Raw genomic sequence first — 25,787 nt, forward strand, 5'->3', positions numbered from 1 at the left:
TTTAAGATTTGAAATCTAAAAAAATAAATATGTGGACAGCGGGCAATAGAGAGAATCCTTCAATTCCTGATGTCATTCGCGCCACATGTCCTACGTTTGTTGGGATGTGAGCAAATGCGTCAAGGGCGTGCACCAAGACCGTGTCATATTATCATCACTTTTTATTTATATTTATATGCCTTTTTAATCTTCGAAGAACCAAAGGACCCAAAAACATGATCGGCTACCAAATGGATATGGAGCATACAATTTTATGAACTCCTAAAAAAATAATTGCGAAAATACAATTTTTCATCTTTCGATTTAAATTTTAAATTTTGGAGTTCAGTGGCTGTACATCTTCACAGTCAAGATCTGGTTCAATTTTATTTTTCAAATCCAATGTAAACCACTAAATCTAGGGGGTTGAGGTGGCAAAATCATGGCTCCATCCCTGTGTGCAAATTCACTTTCTCTTTAGAATTGATTTTCCTAGAAGACAAACATACCATGATGGATTATTCTTTTTATTTTTTATGGTATAGATTTGAACTTCAATTTTAAATCTGTTATATGTGCAGGAAAGATGTTGGATGCAGTCATCAATGTTCTCATAGAAAAATTGGTCAAAAGTCTAAAAAATGAAGCTTCTCATGTGCTTGAGTTCCATAAGCAGTTTAAGGCCGTGAATCAAGAGCTTCAGTTGATACAAAGCTACATCAAACGTGTGGAGAAAATGAGAAGGAAGGACCACAAGGAACCTCTTAAGACAGTTGTGGGACAATTTAGAGAGTTACTATATGATGTAGAGGACATTATATCAGATTGTGAGTTATTTTTCAATTCAAAAACAAGAAAACGAGCTTCAAAATTCAAGCACTATTGCTCTCCTTCATTCTGGAAATTCCGTTATCAAATGGGAAAGAAGCTGGGTGAGATAAATCAAGAAATTCGAAATCATAGAGAAAGGATGGGTTTTTACCTTCCTACAAATTCTGTCCTTCTGAACGAGGAACATTTAGCGAATAATCGACCATTGAGATACCCAGAGTTGGTGAATGATGCTGAAATAGTGGGTTTGGACTATGATGCGAAGAAAATTAAGTATTGGGTCTTCAAAACACATGTGTTCCTGAACATCATTGGAATTGTTGGAATGGGTGGTATCGGCAAAACCACCCTTGCTCAAAAGATACACAATGATGGTGATGTAAAGAATTACTTCGATCATGTCTTGCTAGTGACTGTTTCACAAATATTCAAATTTGAAGAGTTGATCAAGAATATGTTGAAAAAAATTATTGGGCCTGGAGACTTGGCAAATATGGATCTATATGATCTATTGAAGGAACTACAACAGTTGCTGGAGGGAAAGAAATGTTTGGTTATCCTTGATGATGTATGGAGGCCAGATGAAGGCTCATGGTGGAATAGTTTGAAGTCTATTTTGCCTCAAAGGACTAGTTGTGTCATTGTTACAACTAGGAATGAGGATGTAGCTCTTTCAATGGGAGCCACTCAGACACGCATACATCATCCTCAGCTTCTCTCTGATGTGGACAGTTGGTTATTATTCTCAAAAATAGCATTTGAAAGGGAAGGAGGTCGGTGTCCGGATCCAAAGCTTGAGCACATGGGTCGAGAGATTGTGGATAGATGTGGAGGGCTCCCATTGGCAATCAAAGTTGTGGGAGGAATGATGATCAGTAAAGGAAGTTCGACCAGTGAGTGGGGGAAAATATCTAAGGATTTGAACGTAGAGTTGGATAAGAAAGGTGAACCCATCATTTCTGTGCTAGAATTAAGTTACGATGAGCTTCCATCACATTTGAAACAATGTTTGCTGTGTTTGGCCGTATTTCCAGAAGATCGTGAAATATATTCATTCCAAATTATTGAATGGTGGATTGGTGAGGGCTTTGTTCGAGGAAGGGAACACTCAAGGTCTGCATATGAAGTTGGAAAAGAATATCTTGATGAATTAATTAGTCGTTGTTTATTACAGCATGGACAGGTGGAACATCTTGGCTCAAATTTTTATGTGTTTAAAGTACATGACTTGGTACGTGAAATGATCAGAAGGATCGCAATGGAAGAAAATTTTATTTGCATCGGTGATGGGGGGGGAGGACAGTCATCTACACTACGTGAAAATACACAAAATTCGACGGCTCAAAACCGTCGAATTATGTAACTATTCGTCGGCCTCGACCGTCGAATTGATCTGTCGAATTTGGCCTTGTCGAAAAAAAATTCGACGGTTAAGAACCATAGAAAATTTTATAAATTCGACGGCTCAAAACCGTCGAATTTTATAAATTAGACGGCCAAAAACCGTCGAATTTAGGTCCAAAACTGTCGAATTTGAATTTTTTTTAACAGAATTTCGACGGCTTTAGGCCGTCGAATACTATATTTACGACTTAATTTAAAAACTAATGAAAACTCTTTTTTATGCATTTGTCTTCAACCCATACCGGCGAAAACAATCACACATTCATATCCATATCGACATTCACATCCCATCCACACCAATTTGTATTCAAGCATTCAATTCATAGTATCAAAGAATAATAAGATTTAAAAAAAAAAATATTACTTATATAAGTCAAAATTTTAATCTCACATATTGTAAGAATTCCTGAGATCATGTTCACATACATCAATGTTGTTTGACTACATGAAGATGATCCCATAGAACTTGGCATTGCTGTTTTCATTTTCCCAAATGAAAACGGATCAAGTTCCTTGGAAAGCATCCGTGCTGAACTTGACTTCATCAAAGTACATGTCTTGAAGTTGCTTCTCATCATCCCATCTAGTGCTCTGCTCTAATTGCTTGGAGAATGAACCTGAGATTGTTCATCCACTCCTTTATCTGATTCAACTTTAACTCTCTGATAGAACAACACATAAGCTCTTGATGTCTTGATTTCACCTCCACTAATAGGAGAAACGTGACTGTCATCAAAATGGTACCACCTGTCCCCTTCAAGTAGCTGCACATTCGATAAAACAAATTACAAATTCTCAATCATACACCAACAAATCCCAAATAGAAGCAGATTCTGGTTTACGTCTCTTACCTTTGCATTTGCAGAGTAGTGACCACCACCTAGGCTACCATAATGATTGCTGTTTGCATAGATAAAATTCACCCATCTAAACAGTCCAAAATCTGAAAAAATAGATAAAATAAACAAGATTAGAGATGATAGGATTCTCTTCTTGAGCAACTTTTCATTCAAATGTCAACATTGGAATAATGCTAGACTCGAAGATGGAAATACCATGACATTTGGAATAAAGAAAGAAAACGTGACCACACCTCTTGAGAAAAAGAACAATGGGTGAGGATGTCGTTGGCCGATTCATCGCTGGAAGATGGTACACAGGAAAGTGCCTCAATATCAGCAGCAGCATAGGAAATCCCATATCCAAATCTTGGAATATCATAGGAAATTCCAGCATTGTCACTTATAGGGCCATAGGCATCAATTGCAAGCCTGCCCCATAGGGGCATGGGTCCCAACAATGGTAGATGATCTTCTTAGCCAATTGACAAGCGACATCGGGGATAACAAAAGTAACTCTGAAGAGAATGACCACCTGTAAGCATTGCTGGTGTAATACTCAGTAGTGTATCCGATAACAAGACCGGCCCACAATCCAATTGAAACACACAAAAAGAGGTACCTGAGTTTACAACAAAGGAGATAAAATTTTAGTGTTACACAACATAAATGTCCTATACTGTCTAAATGACTGAAACCCAAGAAGATTACCAGTTTTTAACTTCCTTCTCAGTTCCAAAGTTGAAGAGAGTAAATTGTGATGGCAAAAAGTGTGGTAATTAGACAAACCAGAATTCCCACTGAGCTTATAATTAGAGGATAACACATTGCAACGTAGTCATGGTTGATGCCAATGGATGATATAAATGCCATAAACAGTGCGGCGCAAGATGATTATATAACGACTAATTCATTAGTTTCAAAAGCAATGTATTAACCACCAACAAAGCAACTAATTCCCCACTTTTAAAAGTGGTGAATTCTCCATTGAATTGAAAGTCACACTCAAATGGAAGAACCAAATTTTTGGGATGAGCTTTAATGATAATGATAAGAACAGGAGTTCTGTTTCAGCTATATTGCTAGAGAGGCATAACGCCTCTCCCTCCTTTGGTGTATGAGGTTGATGTGACCCAAGACCTTAGCCTCCATAAATTGGTAAGAATCTAGTTCACTTTTAATCTCCTCTTTCATGTGTACCCTAACCCTGCTTGCAACATCAAAAGCTCCTAAAGCTGAGATCTGATACATCCATCACCCTCTCATATCCTCTTCAAGCAGTCTCATATAGACAGCCACCTAGTTTCCTTATTTATTATCCCTTCAAAACAGCCCATCTCATCACACATTCATCCATTCAGAGTATTGTGACCTGACCCCAACCAAAACCTATTCATACACAATTTCTACCATACTAAACAATACCTTTAATGATAAACAGAACCTCTAGGAAATCCTATCACATTCAGCAACTCTAACCGAACCTCAGATTTTATTTTAAGGAATTGTGTATGTCAAATATGTTTTCCTTTCAACTATATATATGATTATGTTAGTATAACTCCTTCACATGATATGTGTATCCACATATATGAATGAATTGCAACCCTTTTAAAACACATAATATCATGCAAAAACAACATGATAAAAACATTCAATATGAGGCCAAAGACTGAAGTGCCCATCAATTTTTAAAATGTGAGAGAAACACTTAATTCCTGTTAGCAAATGAGATTATGATGCATTTTACTAAGGTGTACATTGATACACCATGAATTTTCAATCTCATCAACATCCAATCCAATGGTCTGAACCTTGGGATGACTGTCTCACAGTGCCTAACTGCAACACTACTACTGCCCAGCCCTGTATATGTATGAAAAAACTTTTTTTTTTTTTGGTTTTTTAATTTTTAATTTGTAATTGTAAGGAATGTCTTAAAACTATTTTGAGAAAGAAACATATGGTAAAAATAAGAAAACCCCAAAATGAAACTAATAGAGAAAATATAATTTTTCTTTAAATAAGGACAAATGGTCAAAGTGAAGAGACAGACTGTATATTCTAAAGATGTATATGATGAAGCAGTAGAGTGTATTATTTGTTGCATTTGAATATGTATGTAGTAGGTGACTTATTATTATCAACATAAAAGTAGGGAATCTAAAGGATTATAAAATGTTAAAAACAAGCCAGCTAGGTGAAGTTCTCATGTCAATTGACAAGAATATTAATCAAAACCAATTTGGTTAAATTTTTTCACTCCTTGTGACAGCTTCTAGCTTCTCCTCCAAGCCTTTCATCACTCCTTATAAATACTACATTATCATGCAAACCTAAACCATAACCACAACCACTACAACCTTCTCTTCCTTTCTACTCTTTTGGGAGAGAAAATTAGGTCAGACACATTGGCTAGTATCCAAATTTTTCGGTGGTGAGATCATCGTCCATGAAAAGTCCTTGTGGCGATCCTATGAGGGGTCGTCTTTGGCCTCATATTCTAGTGGCATTGGTGGTAATCCTCATTTCTAACAATGTTGGGGGAAAATATCTAATATGATAATATGAAAAGCAATATGATATATTCAGTGACTTTTCTTGTGTGAATCAGAAGAAAAAAAAAAAGTAAAAAATATTGGAGATTGATAGACAAATTAAGTTTTGACATGGAATGTTATCAAACCTCATTCGAAAAATTTGCCACTCAATCAGTCGAAAACATAAAGACATTCTTGGATAAACATCAACAGCCAGATCTACGTAAATAATTCAAAATCCCAAAGAAGACCCGTTAATTTCAGTATTTGAATAACCAATTCTCATATTTTAGATCTACAAATTCACAGTTTCTTAAACAGATCAAAATTAAATCTCAAAGAACCAAATGAATAAAAGAATACTTACTGGAAGAGAAGATCAAGGATTTGAGCTCAGTTCTTCGATTTGAGCTTCAGTTCTTGGAAGACGCAGATGACGACGAGATCCAAAGGATTTGAGCTTCAGTTCTTCGATTTGAACTTAAATCGAAGAAGACGATCAGTAATTTTCTGTATCAATCAATCGAATAGGTGAGAGAGAGATCCAATACAGAGAGATGAGAGATCGAGAGACATACAGATCGAGAGATCGAGAGAGTTATAGAGAGAGGAGAGATCAGAGATCAGAGATCGAGAGATCGAGACAGAGAGAGGGAGACGAGAGACTTACAGAGATCGAGACAGAGAGAGGGAGACGAGAGATTTACAGAGATCGGGAGATCAAGATAGAGAGAGGGAGACGAGAGAAACTCGAATGAGAGAGGGAGACGATGAGAGACTTACAGAGTTCGTTAATTAAGAGATAGAGAGAGGGAGACGATGAGAGACTTATAGAGTTCGTTAATTCAGACGTTAAAACGAGGGAAAAGAATTCGATGGGCTAAGCCTGTCGAATTATTTAATGGGCTAAACGTGGGCTGTGGATCGACGAAATATAAACGACGGATTTGGGCCGCCGAATTTAGCGCTACAGTAATGCCGAAATTTTACTGTTTTGACGCAGTGCTAGTAGCCAAGCACGTCGAGTAGGAATGTTGTCGAATGTGGATATGAATTTCTTTAGTGAAGAAATGAATTTCAAATCATTGCGGACAGTGACAGGGATTGATGTAAAAGAGAGTGAGGAGTTTATTCAAAATTTGGGATCAAAACTGTGCCAATTGAAACGGTTGAGGGTTTTGAATATTTATTTCCAAGAGTCATCTGAACCCCCTCCAGTAGATTGGTTGAGTGGGATAGGATCATTGCAGCATCTTGTTAGTCTTGTGATAGAACACTCTGGATTGGAGAGACTTCCAGATTCTATTGGAAACCTTCAAAGCCTCCAAATTTTATGTCTAGCTAATTGTCCTAATTTAAAGAGATTGCCAAAAAATCTAGGATCTCTGGATAAACTGTGCATCTTGATCTTATCTAATTGTTGGTCTATAGAATGCCTCCCAAGGGAGATCGAAAACCTTCAACAACTATCTATCTTCTGTTTTCCTTTGAATTCAATAGTCAGGGATGGGTTTCATTTTTCTAGTTTAAAGAAATTGACTGAACTCCGACAACTTTTTCTGGACTTCGATACAACAGATAAAATAGAAGAAGGGGAGCTAAAGGTGTTGTCAGAGCTCACACAATTGGTGTGTTTAGCACTACGTTTTTCATTCTCTTGCAGTGATGATCAGCTACTCTCAAAGATAGTGGATTATGAAATTCCGCCGCTTCACCAGCTTTCAGATCTTTATCTGTGTTCCTATCCAGGAAAAAGGGCACCCGTTTGGCTCAATCCGACTTTTCTCCCCAATTTACGTCATCTTGCTATTTTTAAAGGTAATATTGCTCACTTGAATCCAGACTTCTTTGGAAGGAATGAAGAAGAGGTATGGAAATTGGAGTTCTTAATTTTAAAGGAGTTGGATGAACTGGAAGAGGAGTGGCCGAGAATGCAAAGAGCAATACCCTACTTAAAACTCCTAAGAGTTGTGGAGTGTCCAAAGTTGACATTGCTCCCTTGCAAGGTGGACCAAGATGGTACTTGCACTTGGAGGAAGAAAGAAGAATAATATGTGATGTATTTCTTGCCTTCTTTATTTTAATTTACATTAAGTCTTCCAATTCTTCTGTAAATTAAGGCTCCATTGTATTATTCTCTCTTTTTAGGTCAAGTGCATGTCTAGCCTTTGATCAGTATGTTGAAGATTAAGATCATGCGGTGTGTGTATTGAAAGCTTTATCGTTGGTATGCATGTTCTTGCTTTCTTTCACCATAGAACAGACTCTGTACTCTTCTGTGCATTTTTTTTAGCATCTTTGCTTGTTTCTTCCATGTTATAAAGTGAGAGAGTTGCTATTGAACAACAAATACTATATCAGTATTGATTTTTTATTGCGGGGCTAAGACAGCTTTTTTCCTTCGTGGTGGGCTCTGCAAATCAAAGTTCTATTTCCAAATGAATCTTTAAGGTGAAATATTTGGATTTTTGGGTGGTGGAAGGGAGAAAATGCTGGAATAGTAACTGCAATTACTTTTGTGACTACTTCAGAATGGGGTCTTTGAGTAAATAAAAATTTGTTTATCCAATTAGTCATATTTATTGTGGTTGCAAAGTAACTCTCCTTCTATTTTCATAATTCAGTATGCTTCAAAATCTGCTGGAATGCTAACATCTAATACCTCGTGGGGACGTTAGCATTTTCCACCACATTCACATTTTAATAATAATCCTACTCATTTTATCTTTTAGTGAAAAAAATCAAGGGTGTATTGGTCTTTTACACAATAAATGTTTACCAATTTCTTTCTGTATTTGTGTGTGTGCCTTTGGATTTAAATGTCTTGTTTGCAGTAAAGACTTTGGATATATTTCGATTTACCAATTTAAATACATATGAGTGTGCAAAAGGGTGAGAAAATACGAAGTGATGCAAGCATAAAATGCTTCCAAACCTTGGGAAATGATGAACGAAAATGTTGAAGTCATCCCATTAAGAAGACCCCCTTTCGATTCCCTTATTATTTTGTTGCCTTCTTACATGAATGTGCTAAATGGTTTAAAAGCAATTCCTAAACTTAGAAGATGATCATGAAAATTTTAACTACAAGAAATTTGGTCTGTAGCGGCGGATTAGCGATGAGAATGACCTCCGCTTCTGTTTCGGCTGTAAGTATATGCTAGTGACGATTTTTTCCCCCTCCATAATACATCTATATTTCCACTGCTCAAAACTGTGTTTTATTCTCTTTTGATATTCTTCTTCTTGTTGTTTTTCAAGTTTTTTGTTCAAATTTTGGAGGCTTTTGGCTAGAGTTTCATGCTTAAAGAGCTGTGAAAATAAGATTTTGAACAAAATAAAAAAAATCAATAAAACTTGAGCACCCTTCGTTCAGGACATTTTCTAGTGTTTTTATTTATTAACTTCTTACTAAATTTAATTCTATCTTGTTCATGGCCGAGACGAGATGTCAAAATGAGTTTTAAAACCATATGGCACAAAAAGGAATTCCAAATAAATAATCTTTTTATTTTTTTTATTTATTTTTTATGATTCTTTCGGAAGGAAAGTAGGGGACCTTGTTGCCATTTGTAATTTTAAAGTGTTTAAAGGGTATGGTGAAGGTCATTTTAAATTAAAATTTTGAAATAATTGACATAACTGGCAGTGCTTAAAATGGCGTCTTTAGGATTCCTTGGACACTTAAAAGCATCCTCCCATTTCAGCCATCATTTGCATCTCCCCTTGATTCCTTGAATGTTCAAAGCTCACAAATATCAACTTGATTAGTAATTTCTAACCATTGAACTTGAACTAAAGGATTTTTATTTTATTTTATATAAATGGATGATAACTGATTGTTCCTGTAGCATTTGATAATGGATATGGCCCATCTTCAATTTAATCAAAAATGAAATCTCGATGAAGAAGTGTGGTTGCGAGCTAACACTTGCTGCTAATATTCCTGAGCAAACACAAGTGGTTCGATCTCAATTTTCAATTTACTTGATCACAAAGCCAGATTTTTTTTTCTTATCTAGATCATTGGTGTGGTTGATCATAAATAAATGGGTTGATCTCAATACTTGATTTGATGTACAGAGTCCAAATTTGATTAGAGTAACATGTCTCTATCCAATCCCTATTCATCAACTATTAAACTCCAACATATGATATAAGGCATTTTTGGGGATGAAAGTAAGCCATTCTATGTACGATAAAATTACTTCGTTTCAACATATAATATTTTGATCAAAAGTAGGTTATGAAAGAGGAAGGGAACAATTCTCATAATTAGCTACAAGCACCTGTCCCAAATCCTATCTTTCCCCTGGCCACATCGTAGACCACCTCCAATACCCGCTGCTGTGTTTCCAGTGAAAGCCAAGCAAATCTGTGATGCACTTAATGCATACAAGCCAACCAAAAATACTCTGACGTGATCTGAAAAATCGCCCAAGATCGAGATAACTTGGAAGCCAATGTGAATTGCTCATCAACATGATTCATCTGAGATCCATGACTCAGTCAATAGTTTGAAAATCTCAAACGAGTCAACTGATTTTGATATTTTTTATGTAAAAGTTTTAATATTTTAAATATTGACCATCTATTATCCTTCTTAAATGTTCAAATTATGGAAATTTCCTAAATAATTACCGGGATTATCTTATCCATAGTATTACATGTGTTGATAGGACTATCACATATATGAAAGTTCTGTCAACACTTAAAAGAATAATCTGTCCTTGTTACACTTTCGGCATTTATGATAAAACAATAATTATTCAGAAAAAAATTTCAAAAAAAAAAAAAATCAAAACGATTTTAAAGTAACAACTTGTCTGGAAAAGGACAACTCGGACAAGTCAACTCAGTCTTGATGGTTGTTGAGACGAGATGAAAAACCGGCTTGGATGATTGAAGAATAACAAGGGCTGATCCATGGATCAAGTGGTCCATAATGACGAAGCGGTTTACCATGTGTCGAGTGTGTAAAAGCCCATGGGCATAACTCATCCTCACAAAACCAGCGTGTAAGGTGAGGATTTCCCCAGGTTTATATATAGCCCAAGGTTATGATACCTAGACGATGTGGGACTATCGCTCACAGAATGTAGCTCATTTTTATAAAACATGAAATAGATTTGCATATATTGGCTTAAAAAAAGAAGGCTTAATGAGAATATATATAAATCTAAATGGAAATTCAAATTGGTGGCATGAGAAATAGCCTTTAATTAAGATTTGTAGGTGCAAAAACTTGCATTATCTCGTGATTTCCTTTAATTAAGATTTCTCGCCTTTCTATGCTCATGGGTTGACCTACAACAACACCACTCTGACGCCCAAGTTAAGATTTAGTATAAGAAATAGAATAAAATCCTCTTTTTAGAGAGAAATCTCATATCTTTTAGTGCCTTGCACACATATTTTTTTAGGGTTTCCTCCCTTAGATCTTTCTAGATCTTCTCCTTGATTTTCATTTGAGTGGTTCCACTTGTTTGGGGATTTGTTTTGATTTTCGCGGATACAGTTATGCTCCTTATTTTGTGAGATTCGTAACTCCCTTGGAATTCGGTTATAGGCAAGTTCGGCCTTTTTTATCCCTCTGTTATTTCCGACGTTTGGCCAGTTCGATTAATTCAGGCATTTGACTATGTTTCCTCGAGATTGCCACATGTAATTTTTTCGAAAATATCCTCCACAGGGTTTTAAAACTAATTTGTCTGAAGAGGAGAGGTGAGATGCTAGAAAGCCAGCAGTTTGAGTGCACTCTCTAAAGTAGAAACTGAAATCTATCTTTTGAAAGTGGTTAGCTCTATCTTTGATGGCCTTGATTAGTCTCTCCTCGCTCTATAGGGCATTGCACTCTCCCTTGGTGCATTGTATGGCTAATTTAGAGTCAGCCCTCACCTTCAAGTCTTGAATGTTTAACTCGGAAGCCAAAGTTAAAAAGTTTCTCAACAATCAAAATGGAAATTCAAATTGGTGGCATGAGAAATAGCTTTGCGTTGCACGATCTTAATCTTCAACAAACTCATTTGATCATAGTGATGATATTTTGACCGAATGTACGTACAAGTCCCACTTTAATGTGTGAGGTGAGACTTGAGAGGGATTCAACATCAAAATAAACTGAATGGGAAGCAAAATGTCTCTCTATCCAATCCCTAATTATCAGCCACTTGAATGTATGTCTATGAAATTAAGCAAATTATGACTCAAATAAAATGCTAAAAAGAGAGGGAGAGATAGCATATTTGCTCCTCTTTGTGGCTTGGAGGGAATATTAATCCAAAACTAAAGTTTCTTATCAATAATAACAATGGAGACTTTATTAAAGTGTTTGGAAGACTTTATCAAGTTCAAGTGCTATTGTTTTCCCTCATTTTGGAAATTCGGTTATAAAAGGTGAAAGAAGTAGGGTGAAATAAATCAGGAAATACAAATTCATAGCCCACTGAAATACCCAAAACTAATGTTTTATAATGAAATAGTAGGTTTGCATAATGATGTTTTCATAGAAAATCAAGAATTGGGTCTTAAAAATACATGGGCCCTTGAGCATCATTGGAATAGTTGGAATGGGTGGTATTGGAAAAACCACACCCTTGCCCAAAAGATACACAATTATGGTGAGGTGAAGAATTATTTTGATCCTGTCTTCGTGGTAACTGTTTACAAACTTTGGAATTTGAAGAGTCAGTCAAGAATATGTTGAAAAATTGGAAAAGAGTATCTTGATGAATTAATATTATTTATTCACTATGACCACTTTTGTGGAACAAAAATCTTTGTGTTTTAAAGTACATGATACAAATATGAAATATGATTAGAAGGATTGCAAAAGAAGAAAATTTTATTTGGAAATTTTAACTGGTTGTGGGTCTTGAGTGCCTTCCCATGGAGTTTGGAAAGCTTGGACAACTCTGTTTCTTCCGTTTCCTTGAGAATTGGACATAGTCAACAATGGGTTGAAGAAATTGACTCAACTCAGACTATAAGGGGAGTTGAAGGTGTTGTAAGATCTCACACAATTGTAGTTCTCAATAATAAGATGATCATTTTCTTCCAATTATGATCAACTACTCTCAAGGAAAGAAAAGGCTATGCAAGCACAATATATGATGTTGTGAACTTTTAAAATTAATCCGCATTTGGATATATTTTTCTTTTGTTTGCTTGTTAATTTGTTGTAATTTAAGATTTGCAATTCTATAAATTGTCTTAAAAAACTTCCATTTGGGTTTCAGGCCATGGATGCACCATTTCAGTTGTATATTAGATGACTTTGACAATGAGCACAACTAGTGACAGGACCCTTAAAAAATAGTACCACAACAATTGATCAAATATAAATTCTAGATCGAACAAGATGTCACAATAACAACTGATCAAATAGAAATTCTGGAACAAACAGACTATAAAACCAGCTCTCTAATATAGTTGTTCAAGGTTTTTCATTTCTAGTTCTTATTACAAACACCAGTTTTCAAGCCCAAATTCTTGTTCATTCATTTTATTATCTACCTATTATAGAAAATATGAATTTTATTGAGATTCTTGGATGATTCTTACAAAAGTCCTAGTAAGGTATTTATAGACAGTACATCAACCAAGATATATGAAAACTACCTAATATAAATATTCTAGAATATCCCAATTGATATATTCTAAATATCAATATATATTCTAGAATATTCTTCATCACAATCTTCCATTTGTGATGAGATACATTAATAATGATACAGTGTATCTCATGTATCTTAATACAGTGCATCTTATTCTCTAACACCTATCCTATATAGATAATCTTGTTTTGTGAAAAAGGAAGGGAACATTCTTCATGACTAACAACAACCTCCTGATCCAAATCCTATCCTTCCTGCAGCCACATCATAGACCACCTCCAATGCCCGCTGTTGTGCAACTCCAAGGATAGTCGTTGGGTCATTTGGATTTTTTCCACCAAAACCCAAGCACATTTGTGATGCACTTATTACAAATAATGTCCCCAACCTGTCTAAGTCCACATCAACACGACCTTCAAAATGCGAGGTTATCTTTGGTATTGTGACCGTGTCGAACCCAGAAAGGTCATAACATGTGTCCAAAAATGAATATGGTTGAGCTGGTGGGTACTTCGACATCAAATTTTGAAACGTTGACCTAAGTTCTGAATATGCTCTTTGTGGCAAATGAGTGATTACAATGACAGAGTCTAAGATGGTACCCGAAGAGGTAAATACGGATGGTGAGATTGCTAATTTTTTATCTGCCACACTTATCCCTAATAGGTTTAGGACATACAATGATGGATGGCGCGGGTTTGTTAATAGAGGCATTTATTTGAGATCTGTCTTGGTGGGGGTTCCAAAAGCTAGGTATCTGAAAGTGCCCTCGATCCGCGGGGTGCGCGGATCTACTTTTGACCTTTGAGGTTTGGGTGTCGCCACCTAGTTATTGCGGTCTAGGAACCGATCATTGACTCTAAAAAAAAGACAACTAATCTATGAAAGAAAATACTAAGTCCGGGGATCACATTACGGGGTTGGAAAGTGTTAAGCACCAATCCCGCCCGATAAACGCCGGTCTCTACTAATTTCCAAATAAACTATATTGCTAAAAAGACTTAAATAAAAATAAATAAATTACCTTCACGAACGCAACGGTTTTGTTCCCTCAGATATGGTAGAATAGCTCCTTGTACAACATTCCTCACTTCGTTCTATCACCAGATTCATTTCGGATCTCCAAAATGAGGTACTTTCTTCTTAGATCTGAATTTTTCAGATTTTTTCCTGGATTTCTAGGTGTTTTTGAAGAGCTTCCAGGTGTTTTTTGAGCTAAAGTTGGGGTATGGATGTTAGGTAAGGAGTTGGGACTTCAAAATTAGGGTTTATGGGGGGGCTAGGGAAACTTTTTGACCTACTTTTTTTAGGGTTTCTTTTTTTATCCAAAAATAGGGTGTAGAGGCTCCTATTTATAAAGTTTTTTTTGGAAGAATTAGGGTTTGCTTAGGGTTTCTTTTAGGGTTTTAATTAGGATTTTGACTTTAGTTTTATGAGATTGACTTTGTCTTTAGGATTTTGACTTTAGTCTTATGAGATTGACTTAATTATTTTAGATTAGGATTTTGACTTTATTCTTATGAGATTGACTTGATTAGATTAGGGTTTTAATTAGGGTTTTGACTTAAGTCCTATGAGATTGACTTGGTCTTAGGGTTTGACTTAAGTCTTACTTGATTGACTTGATTTTAAGATTTGATTTAAGTCTTACTTGATTGACTTTAATTTTAATTAGGATTTCACTTTACATTAATTAATATTTTAATTATTAATTTTAAAAATTTTAATTATTAAAATTGTAAAATTATCGTTTTGCCATCGGAGAGGATTTTTCACGTTTTAAGTCGTTTTTCAATGTTCTAGGATGTTTTGGAATCGATTTTTCGTAAGGAATTCAATGAAAATGTTGGTTTGTGTTACTTATGAATTTTTGTGCGAAATGGTCGCGAACTTTATGAGGGGTAGGGGCATTTTCATAATTTTGTTGAATTTTGTGAAAATTGACGAAATGGTTTATTTGATTTCACTGTGTTATTTTATGTGTTCAAAAGAGTTTTCTTACGCATGATGTGGGCTCTAGGGTTGTTTTGATGTTAGGGGTATTTTGGTAATTTGATCATTTTCAGTGATTTTTATCGTAAAACTTTTTTTTGTCTGCAAGATGATGATTTCTATATTTTTTGGGTTATATTTTTCTAGCGTAGCGTGGTTTCTGCAATTTTGTTAGTTTGAGATACCTCGTCCGAATTTCTGAAACACATCTAACAACAAAATATAGCATTAGAATGAACATCCATCATTGGGAACCGTTGCAATCGGATTGACGAGTTGATTAATCAGGCGAATGCAAAAATGGGGTGTCTACAGTATCCAATAGAGCTTGCTATTGGTGGGATACAATAAGAAAATATTTTTCCAAACATTTGACTAGTCTGAGATACAAGTGATATATTATCGCGTCCGAGGCCGAGTAACCCCTTTATTTTTCCAGATGGTCTGTGGTTGTTTTGACCACAATCAAACATGAAATTGGAGAATACATTGGAAGATGTTAGCGTTATTATTTCGTGTGCAAAGAATCCAATTGAATAGAACTCGACGCTGTACTAGATGCCATAGATGCAGGTGGAGCTAGAGGAGCAATTCCCCTTTATTTGGGGGCACTCCTTAGAACTGCAAGAGATATTAGAATATGATGATGACTTGGAGGGGTCGAATATTGGGTAACAACTGACGACACATGGTTGGCATTGAATCCAAGTAAAGTCACTGCCAGTGTCAAATGCCAGTGAAAGATCTAGCTTGAGAGTACCAAATCCAATGGTAACTACGTAATTGTTAGTGTCCAAATGGACTGGAGCTTTGGAGCAGAGGTGATGTACCCAGGTTTTGTCTTGGAGGAGGATTTGGATGGGATTGAGAGTTTGTGTTGTTTCTGTGGCTCAGTGGTGCACAAGGCCCATCTATGTGAGCCATTCGTAGTGTTGCAAGTGATCGTCTTGGACCTGAAATGTCAAATATAAGATTATGTTAAATATGAATGAAGGTGGTGGCACAATGGGGCAAAGTTTGGAAATACCATAGTGTGAGCCACTGAAGAATCAAGCAAGTTCAGGCAGGGCAGATAGCCTAGGGCCAAACCAAGGTCTTTTTCTAGACTCAAACTAGAAAAGATATTCCAAAATTATGTACAACTATCTGTTATTTAATATTCCAAAATTAAAAGATCAGTTTGAACATTTTTCATTTTAAGTATTTTTGAACATTACCTGTGGTGGAGTCTACCATTGAACAACATCCTTCCTTCATTATTTTGAAAACAATGGGAATAATCTTGGGGTGAGGTTAGTCTGACTACCTTAGTAAGATTTCAAATCTACTAAGGATCATAATTCATAATGCTTCGGTTTCCCCCTCCTATCTTCGCACTCACACCAGTTCCACGCTCGGCTAAATATTTTGGAATGTGCACCAGCTATCCATGTAAATAAGATTATTTCATCGACCTTTCATTTATCCTTTTAATAAATTTTCTATTATTTAATTTAAGAAAAAAAAACCTATTATTGAAAAATAAAAAATAAAGAGGCAATGTCTTGAGCATGTGGTCCATCATGGTTTTATGGTACCTTTGGTGAAGGAATCAGAGCATACATTTGCTGATAATAGGGATTTGACTTCAATAACATGATGGTTCTTTGTTGTCCCTTGCCCTCGCACTCGTCCACCACTGTAGGTGTAGGCTTTGTTCAAACAGTAAGAGTGACATAAAAAGAGTGAAAAGAAGAGGAAATGGAGACAATGGAAGAAGGAGGAACCCATAATGGCCATATGGTTCTCCTCTGTCAAGTCACTCTAGTCCCCTTAGGCTTAAGTCCTGAAGAATCTACATAGTTACGCTTACATAGATAGAATTAATGGGGAGGAAGGTTGGGCCAAGACTGAAAGCAACAATCTAAGAAGACTTGAGAAAGACTCAAGGCAACAATATCCAATTCGTTGTAGATGATTTGGAACCAACTCATATGCTCATGAAGCTAATCTAACAAGACTTGAGAAAGAATCGGGGAAACACTATCCAATTGTAGAAGATTTGGAACCAACTCATGTGTTCATGAAGCTTAAGATCATAAACGTTCTTTTGGTTGTGATCTCATGTTCACATATAACACGTTAAGTGATTCATGGTTTTTTCCAACTGGATAAATAGAATTAATTTTTTGAGTCTTTGTGGAGTCTTGGGCACACTTTGTCACCACATGATGAGGGCTCCACCCGAGTTGGACTGATAAAGGCTTCGATAACAAATTTCAAACAGATGATCTCAAAGGAATATTTTCATAAATTATTGAGATTTGAGACCCACCAAATGATTGAGAATATGAGGTGTCATGCATGGTCTCAACCCTAGAGGCTTTGATAGGAATTCGATTGGACTGAGCTAGCTTAGGGAGGCCCACGTTGCGCTTGCACAGTAATAGATTAGGTCTTCGGTTAGGTCAATTGACAAAACCAAATCCCAACCCATTGTCCGCCCTGTCGGCAGACTTTACATTGGGGCAATTTGTAGGCTCATGGACCAAGTTATCTTAAAAAAAAAAAAATTAAAAAAATCTAAAAAAAATTATATATGACATCACATTTATATTTGAATGTCAAATTAACTAGAATGCATCCATTTATGATTACATTAATAGAGTAATAAAATTAAATTGAGTATACCAATTTTTTTATTGAGTCCCTGTTTGGATACACTTTAATATCTAATACTATAGCATGGAAGATTGCTTCCTTTCCGTCAAGCACTTCCTTGTTTGATCCTTCAAATGTTCCAACACAAAAGGACTTATTCTACTTAGAATCCAACCTTTAGAGGAAAAATTACTTATAGAACTAGGGAACAAATCAAGTACAAGTATAAGAAAATACCAAGAGCTTTTAAAGCTAACGTGTGGAATCATTGGGTCCCCCATGAAATTATGAAATTAGATATTTGGGCATTTTTGCAAACCTTAAAAATAAAACTGCTGATACAGTAATTTTTCAAAATTCTCGACCGTTTTTGTAAAACATCATATTAATATTGTACTCATATTTATACCTTGATAGATACGGTGTTAGCCTGCAATATATTTCTATACCAAAATATTTGCAATCCTAACCATCATACGTATCCTCCGCATATGTATTTAATCTTGACCAGTTAATTTCTTTTATAAATCGAATTCATGTGACCATATGCATTTAGAAGAGAAGAATTGTGGTTTGGATAATTAAATTCAGACATGAGATAATCGAATCGAATTCATGTGACCATATGCATTTAGAAGAGAAGAATTGTGGTTTGGATAATTAAATTCAGACATGAGATAATCGAATTCATGTGACCATATGCATTTATAAGGGGTGTTTGAAACAAGGGAAGGATAGAGTTTCCCATTACAGTTCTTAATAAGGTAGTTGATTTGTATTATTAATTGTATTTGCAATATCCCATTCCATCGTGTCTAGCCTTGATTTTGTTCCTTTCCACTGATTTTTTTCTCTCTCACTTTCTCTCTCGATTTCGCAGACGCAGACGAAGACGAAGAAGCTTTCCACTGAACGAAGCTCTCCTCTCGAACGAAACACATTTCGATCGGAACACTCGAACGAAGCCCTAACTCAAACATTCGAGCGATCCCTCTTCCCCTCTCTGAAATATCGATCCCTCAAGCTCCCCCTCTCACGGTCTTCGATTTCTGATTTGTTTTAGGTATGAACACTACAATCTCTCTCGCTATCTTTTTCTTAATCTGAGAGGACTAAGATATTTCGATTTTCAGATACGTTCTCCATTGATTCATTGGTTTGTTTGAAAATTTACTGTAAATGTTTCGTTGATTGTGATATACCTGAAACAATTATTACAACTTAGTATAATTTTTTGTTTATGATTAGGGTTCTATCTTGATGATTTAGTTCTTTGGTTAGGGTTCTCTCTTGATGATTTAGTTCTTTCCTCTCTCTATACTAGATGTTCCCGCACTTCAATGTACAATTTTTTTGTTGCATTTGTGATATCTAACTGGGAATGTTTTTTATTTGCCAGGGGGGTGAAGCCAAGCTTTTGACAGAAGATTGGGAGGGAGCTGTTGAAGATATGAAGGCGGTTGCTCAAAAATCACCTCAGGTTTGTCAAATATCAATGCTAAAGATGTACGAGCTTAGATGTAGACTCCCATAAGTCTCTCAGTTATTTTTGATTAGTCAGTTATTTTTTGTAGCATTTTTTTCTTCTAATGTTCTGATCTTTGTATTGGATTTTAAGGGTAATGGATAGGTTTAGTTAGGTTACCAGAGAGGATGAGGCTAGGGTTTATAGGGTAGGTAGCAATTGGGGCTGTTGAGAGGGTGTGGCAACAGTTTGGGTGGTTGGAATGAGATGCAACAACAATATTGAGGACTAGCATAAATGTAGGAAGGGTTATGGAGGGATGTTATTGAGTTGGACAGCAGTAGGGATAGGTTTGGTTGGTCTGTATTGCAGGGGCAGGAGGTATGAAGGTAGATGAAGGGGCTGAGGTGAGGTTTTTTGGTGCTGCATCAGCTTCAGCATGGTTTGTATGGGTAATGGAATGGTTTAGATGGGTGTTAGACCATCACAAAGTTGTTGTTGGAGCTGATTACCAATTTCGATCTATGAACAATCTTTGGTGTAAGACACAATGATCAAGAAGTTGTTGTTCTTGCAGCCACAAATACTCCCCATGGTTTGGATCTTTGAACAATCTTTGTTGCAGCTGTTGGTGGATAAAAAGAGCTTCAACTGCTGATAATGTTCCTGCTCGTGTTCTCAATAAGGAAGGTATTTATACTAATTCAATGAGGAGTTTTTTCTAGTTGAAGATTTATCAATGAATTTACTTCTTTCATGGGTAATAGTTACACTATTATAAGATCTCTATATGTTTTTATATTCTTATCTAATCGTTCTTCCTTTCGTTACTTCAAATTTTCTGTAATGGTCTGTACTAAGCACAATGTTATATTCATTTACCAGCCATCAGTAGGTTTTATTGAGTGTGCTAGTAGTAAATTGTTTTCTTTGAAGTTTTCAATTGTTGTCAAACTGAAACACCTTTCCTAAGTGCATATTATACATATTTACCACGAGGGCTCAATAAGTATGTTATTGGTATGTATTTCATAAGAATGCATGAAGATGATGTTGTGGAGAAGATAATGGAAATGTTATAGTGATATTTCTTTTGACAGGCTGGATGAGAAATAAGATAGGAGATAAAGTTTTATCAAGTTGCAAAATAATTTCATAGCCTTTATTCAATCTTAAAAAAAAAAAAAAGGATTTTTGACACCTAAAGCCCTTTCAGTTTTTTTTTTTATTTAATTGAAATCCCAATTTATGGGAAGTTCCATGAAGTTTGGCATTCTACCTTTCTTCTAGAACATTATATAGATTACTCAGAACTGACTCATGGTCTCGATTTTGTTGAAGAAAATCTGTGAATAAAAGGCTTGGTGGTTTTGAGCAGCTGCATCTTAAGAGATACAGAGAACTTAGCATGCAAAACAAAGTGACTTTGTGTGTGTGGACAGACTGATTATTTCAAGTCCTCTAATGTTTGGTTAACCCTATAACCTTAACTTAGGGTCTCCTAAGGGCAAAAGAAATAACTTCCTGATATTGCTATTGCAACATATCATAATAATATCTTTAAATCTCAATATAAACTAAATTTACACAATTCCTTGCCTTCCTTTTCCCCTCAAATGATACTTACATTTACCTTTACAACAAAATGCTAATTTTTTTAATCCCCACAGTTCTAGCATGTTTTCTTATTGGGCACTAGCTTTTAGATCACAATAAAAAAGAGAGAAAACCCGATAGCCCATTGCCCAGAGGGTGCAGATAATCATTCTATTATTTTAATGAGCGCATTAATTTGACATTAATATCATTCAACCCAAAATTTTATGCCATTTGTAGGTCTGAAATCTTAGTAAATTCTTTGGTTTGTGTCTTCAAACAGATGAACACTTGTAATGGGTTCTACTGTGCTACTTTCAATCCAAACAATCCAAACAAACCAAACAGTTCCAAGATGTGGACTGAGAACTGGACTGGCTGGTGGGTCATCTTCTCTTTAATTAACATTCATCATTATTCATCTTTCCTTGCCATTACATTTCCCCCTTATTTTGTTATTGAAGTTTTGGGGTTTTAAACTGATCTTTCAGGTTCAAGAGCTGGGGTAACCCGGATCCACACAGGACTGCTGAAGATGTAGCATTCGTCCTTGCATGGTTCTTCCAAGTGGTTGGTGTTTTACAGAATTACTACAGGGTCAGTATTAGCATAGTTATCACCTCTAGTGCCATGATAAAATATTATTAGGTACATTTGATCTTTATCAAGGGTTATAATCATCATCCACAGTACTTCTATAAGGAGCCATTCACCCTCATACACACAACAATCATATTATACTAATCATTAATACACTCACATGAATAAAATCTTTTATGTTAATTTTATTTTGGTTGCATGCTTTCATCAATATCATGGAGGAACCAACTTCGGCTGCACCGCAAAAGTACCATATATTACAATGTCTTACGATTACGATGCACCACTTGATGAATATGGTGATCATATATAAAATCAACTAATTCTATGGTAAATTAAAACTGATCGAGAAATATAACGAAAAGAAGGAGCAAAGCATTAATTAAAAATAAATTATGATGCATTCAGGTACTTTGAATCAAGCCCAAATGGGGACATCTAAAGCAGCTTAATGCCTCCATCAACTCGGTGGAGTCAATTCTCACCCAGAAGTCATCGACCGACAAGGAACTCGGAAATAGTGTTACAGTAACTCAGTATGACGACAAAGTTGGTGCAGCTCAGTATGTTTCTTGAGCAATACAAACACCTCGATTGATGTCACCGTCGACTTGCAATCCAACGAAAAGTTCTTAGTCCCTGCATGGTCTGTTGGCATTCTTCAAAATTGCAGCAAAGAAATCTTCAATTCAGCTAAGGTACATAAAAAAAATATTTTTTCATAAATGTAGCAATCATTTTATTAATAAATCACCAATTATTAAATTTGGATTGAAAAACCAATTTTTTCTTTTGAAATACTGACAATTTTTTTTTTTCTGAATTATTCTTTTATAGGTCAACTCTCAAGCACTATTGCTCTCTTTCATTCTGGAAATTCTGTTATCGAATGGGAAAGAAGCTGGGTGTGATATGTTAAAGAAATTCGAAATCTTAGAGAGGATTGGTTTTCACCCTCTCTACAAATTCAGTCCTGAACCAGGATCATTTGGTGAATAATTGAACATTGAGATACCCAGACCTGGTGAATGATGTTGAAATAGTGGGTTTGGACTATGATGCGACGAAAATTAAGCATTGGGTCTTAAAAACACATGGGAACTTGAACATCATTGGAATAGTTGGAATGGGTGGTATTGGAAAAACCACTCTGGCTCAAAAGATACCCAATGACGGTGATGTGAAGAATTACTTTGATCATGTCTTTTTGGTGACTTTTTCCTGAACATTCAAATTTGAAGGGTCGATCTAGAATATGTTGAAAAAAATTAGTGAGCGTAGAGACTTGGCAAACATAGATCTATATGATCTATTGAAGGAACTACAAGAGCTGCTGGAGGGGAAGAAATATTTGGTTATATGGTCAATTGAAGCTTCATGGTTGAATAGTTTGAAGTCTATTTTGCCTCAAAGGAGTAGTATCACTGTTACAACTAGGAATGAGGATGTAGCTCTCTCAATGGGAGCCACTAAGGCACATACATCATCCTTAGCTTCTCTCTGATGAGGACAGTTGATCATTATTATCAAAAATTGCATTTACAAGGGAAGGTCGGTGGCCGGATCTGAAGTTTGAGCACATCAGTCGAGAGATTGTGGATAGATGTGTAGGGCTCCCATTGGCGATCAAAGTCATGGGGAGGAATGATGATGAGTAAAGGAAGTTCGACCAATGAGTGGGGGAGAATATCTAAGAAGTTGAAAGAAGAGTTGGGTAAGAAAGGAGAACCCATCTTTTTTGTGTTAGAATGTAGTTATGATGAGCTTCCCTCATATTAGAAACCTTGTATGTTGTGTTTGGCCATATTTCCAGAAGATCGGGAAATACTTTCAATCGAGATTATTGCATGGTGGATCGGTGAGGGCTTTGTTCGAGGAAGGGAAAACTCAAGGTCTGCGTATGAAATTGGAAAAGAATATCTTTATGAATTAATTAGCCATTGTTTATTACTGCATGAACATATGGAAAATCTTGGATCAAATTTTTACGTGTTTAAAGTACATGATTGGTACGTGAAATAATTAGAAGGATCACGATGGATGAAAAATTTATCTGCATCAGTGATGGGGGCAGAAGTCAGTCTTATTGTATCCAATCACGTCAAGTAGGCATGGTGTCGAATATGGATATGAATTTTTCAGTGGAGAAACCAATTTCAAATCATTGCGAACAATGACAGAGATTGATGTAAAAGAGAGGGAGGAGTTTGTTCAAAATATGGGATTGAAACTATGCAATATTTGTTTCCAAGTGTCATCTGACCTGCAGTAATTTGTCATGTGATACAAAACTCCAGATTGGAGTGACTTTCAGATTCTATTGGAAACCTTCAAAGCCTCCAAATTTTATGTCTATCTGATTGCCTTAATTTAAAAAGACTACCAAAAAATCTAGGATCTCTGGAAAAATATTATCTGGTTGGCCTATAGAATGCCTCCCCAGGGAGATTGAAAACCCTCAACAACCATCTATGTTCAGTTTTGATATGAAATCAATATTCAAGGATGGGTTTCGTATTTCTGGATTGATGAAATTGATTCAATTGAAACAACTTTTGCTGGACATCGATTTAGAAGATAAAATAGGGGGGGAGCTGAAGGTGTTGTCAGAACTCCCACAACTAGTGTGTTTAGGAATACACTTTTCATTCTCTTGCAATGATATGATCAGCTACGCGTAAAGATAGTTGTTCATGAACTTCCACCTCTTCAACAGCTTTAAAGATAGTTGTTCATGAACTTCCACCTCTTCAACAGCTTTAAAGATAGTTGTTCATGAACTTCCACCTCTTCAACAGCTTTCAGATCTTTAAAACTCGTTAGAGTTGTGGAGTGTCCAAAGTTGAAGTTGATCCCTTGTGAGGTGAGGTGGACCAAGATCGTATTTGCTTTTGGAGGAAGAAAGAAGAATTTGTGCTTGTGTGGTGTATTTCTTTCCTTCTCTGTTTTAGTTTATATAAGTCTTCCAATTCTTCTGTAAATTATTCTCGAACACTTTAATTAACTCTCCATTGTATTTGTATTCTCTCATTTTAACATTTTATTTGAGCCATGATTTTCTTTCCTGCTATGGATTCAAAATGGCTGATAATTAGGGATTTGATAGAGAAACATTTTACTTCCCATTGAGTTTAATTTGACGCTGAATCCCTCTCACATTACTCATTATACTTTGACTTGTCCATTCGATCAAGTATCAATATGATCAAACGATTTAATTGTAGATCAAATGCATGTCTAGCCTTTGATCATTATGTTGAAGATTAAGATCATGCGGCACAAAGCTATTTCTTGTGCAACCAATTTAAATTTCCATTTTGATTGGTGAGAAACATTTTAACTTTGATTGTAGACCATTCTTGATATGTCAAGACCCGTATTTTTTGCTATTAATAAAAAATATTGTATTTATGTCGTGACCTTATTATACTTATTGCCCTTGTAGAATGAATTCTAGGAAAATAGAATTTCAATAAAAATATTTCGTCTTTTCTTCCCCATTTCTCTAATTTTTTTTCTTACAAGCATCTGGATTCTTAAGCTTTTTTTAAAAGAAAACGACTACCCAAGTTTTTGGCTTGTAAAATTGGAGAGGCTTGACATTAAGAATGTGCTTAGTGATAATTTGAATTCTCAATGCTAAAAACACTTTTAAAATGCAAATCCAAATGAGTACTTGTAGAGGGCTCTAGAGAAATTGAGCAGAATATTTGGGTCAAATGGACAGGATCATGGATCTGGGCAATGGGTCATTCAATAGTGTAGGGTACACTACACGCTTTGAAAAAAATTTAAATGTAAAGGAAAAAAAAAATTGCAATTGGTACTAAGAACTTATTTTATAATGTCTTGTAAAATATCACAATTTTAGCTGGGGAATGGTTGACTTTAAAGAACTTCATCTCATCTCATCTAATACAAAACTTGCTTCTCTAAAACTTTTCTCACTGTGTAAATGTGTTTGTGTATCGATTGCATTTCTGTGTTGATATCTTTGCTTAAGAAAGCTATTATCATTTCCACAATAGAATTCATGACTCTATCTATACACATAGTAAGTTTTTTTTTTTTTTTAAGTTTCTTTGCTTGATTATATCACTTGTTATACAATAATTTTTTTTTTTTTTTGGGTAACAATAATTAAATAACCTAATTGGATCTTTGCAGGAGGATATCAAAAAAGAGGGAAAGTAATCTAAGGCCCTTGTAAGTCTTTTTTAATCTGTCATGTATTTATTTGCTTGTTAATACTTATTACTTTAAAGGTGTATTCCTGGAATAAGCT

The 25,787-nt window shown here is 35.6% G+C and overlaps 5 protein-coding genes across 11 annotated transcripts in view; 4 read left to right on the forward strand and 1 right to left on the reverse strand.

Moving 5' to 3' along the window:
• Nucleotides 1-25,787, forward strand: part of LOC147407787 (disease resistance RPP13-like protein 4) — a 67,888-nt gene that overhangs the window by 37,272 nt on the left and 4,829 nt on the right. The gene's annotated exons all lie outside the window — the stretch shown is intronic.
• On the forward strand, nucleotides 566-2,173 carry LOC147407790 (disease resistance RPP13-like protein 4). The gene has a single exon (XM_086432633.1). It carries the CDS (start codon nucleotides 566-568, stop codon nucleotides 2,171-2,173), a length of 1,608 nt encoding a protein of 535 aa, XP_086288759.1.
• Nucleotides 6,625-7,644, forward strand: LOC147407791 (disease resistance RPP13-like protein 4). Its single transcript, XM_086432634.1, has one exon. The coding sequence runs from the start codon at nucleotides 6,625-6,627 to the stop codon at nucleotides 7,642-7,644; it is 1,020 nt and encodes a 339-aa protein (XP_086288760.1).
• Nucleotides 9,873-16,437, reverse strand: LOC147407792 (aspartyl protease family protein At5g10770-like). Its single transcript, XM_086432635.1, has 5 exons — nucleotides 16,419-16,437; nucleotides 15,801-16,084; nucleotides 15,515-15,755; nucleotides 13,440-13,853; nucleotides 9,873-10,018 (listed from the first exon to the last, which is right to left on the reverse strand). Exons 1-5 carry the CDS (start codon nucleotides 16,435-16,437, stop codon nucleotides 9,873-9,875), a joined length of 1,104 nt encoding a protein of 367 aa, XP_086288761.1.
• LOC147407793 (beta-galactosidase 15-like) lies at nucleotides 18,409-25,705 on the forward strand. Of its 4 annotated transcripts, none has more exons than XR_015176883.1 (8): nucleotides 18,409-18,605; nucleotides 18,722-18,904; nucleotides 19,241-19,996; nucleotides 21,186-21,283; nucleotides 21,394-21,499; nucleotides 21,911-22,200; nucleotides 22,340-25,556; nucleotides 25,670-25,705. XR_015176883.1 is itself a non-coding variant. In XM_086436536.1 (8 exons), exons 4-7 carry the CDS (start codon nucleotides 19,967-19,969, stop codon nucleotides 21,917-21,919), a joined length of 243 nt encoding a protein of 80 aa, XP_086292662.1. In that variant the 5' UTR covers nucleotides 18,435-18,605; nucleotides 18,728-18,904; nucleotides 19,241-19,758; nucleotides 19,884-19,966; the 3' UTR covers nucleotides 21,920-22,200; nucleotides 22,340-24,572. The 4 variants fall into 4 exon arrangements, 2 of the variants coding, with proteins under 2 accessions (XP_086292662.1, XP_086292661.1); XM_086436536.1 differs by lacking the exon at nucleotides 25,670-25,705 and having other exon boundaries at nucleotides 18,435-18,605; nucleotides 18,728-18,904; nucleotides 19,241-19,758; nucleotides 19,884-19,996; nucleotides 22,340-24,572; XM_086436535.1 differs by lacking the exon at nucleotides 25,670-25,705 and having other exon boundaries at nucleotides 18,436-18,605; nucleotides 18,728-18,904; nucleotides 19,241-19,321; nucleotides 19,884-19,996; nucleotides 22,340-24,572.

The sequence above is a fragment of the Akebia trifoliata genome, chromosome 3, assembly GCF_017979445.1.
Source record: "Akebia trifoliata isolate Shusen 1 chromosome 3, ASM1797944v1, whole genome shotgun sequence".
NCBI classification, from domain to species: domain Eukaryota; kingdom Viridiplantae; phylum Streptophyta; class Magnoliopsida; order Ranunculales; family Lardizabalaceae; genus Akebia; species Akebia trifoliata.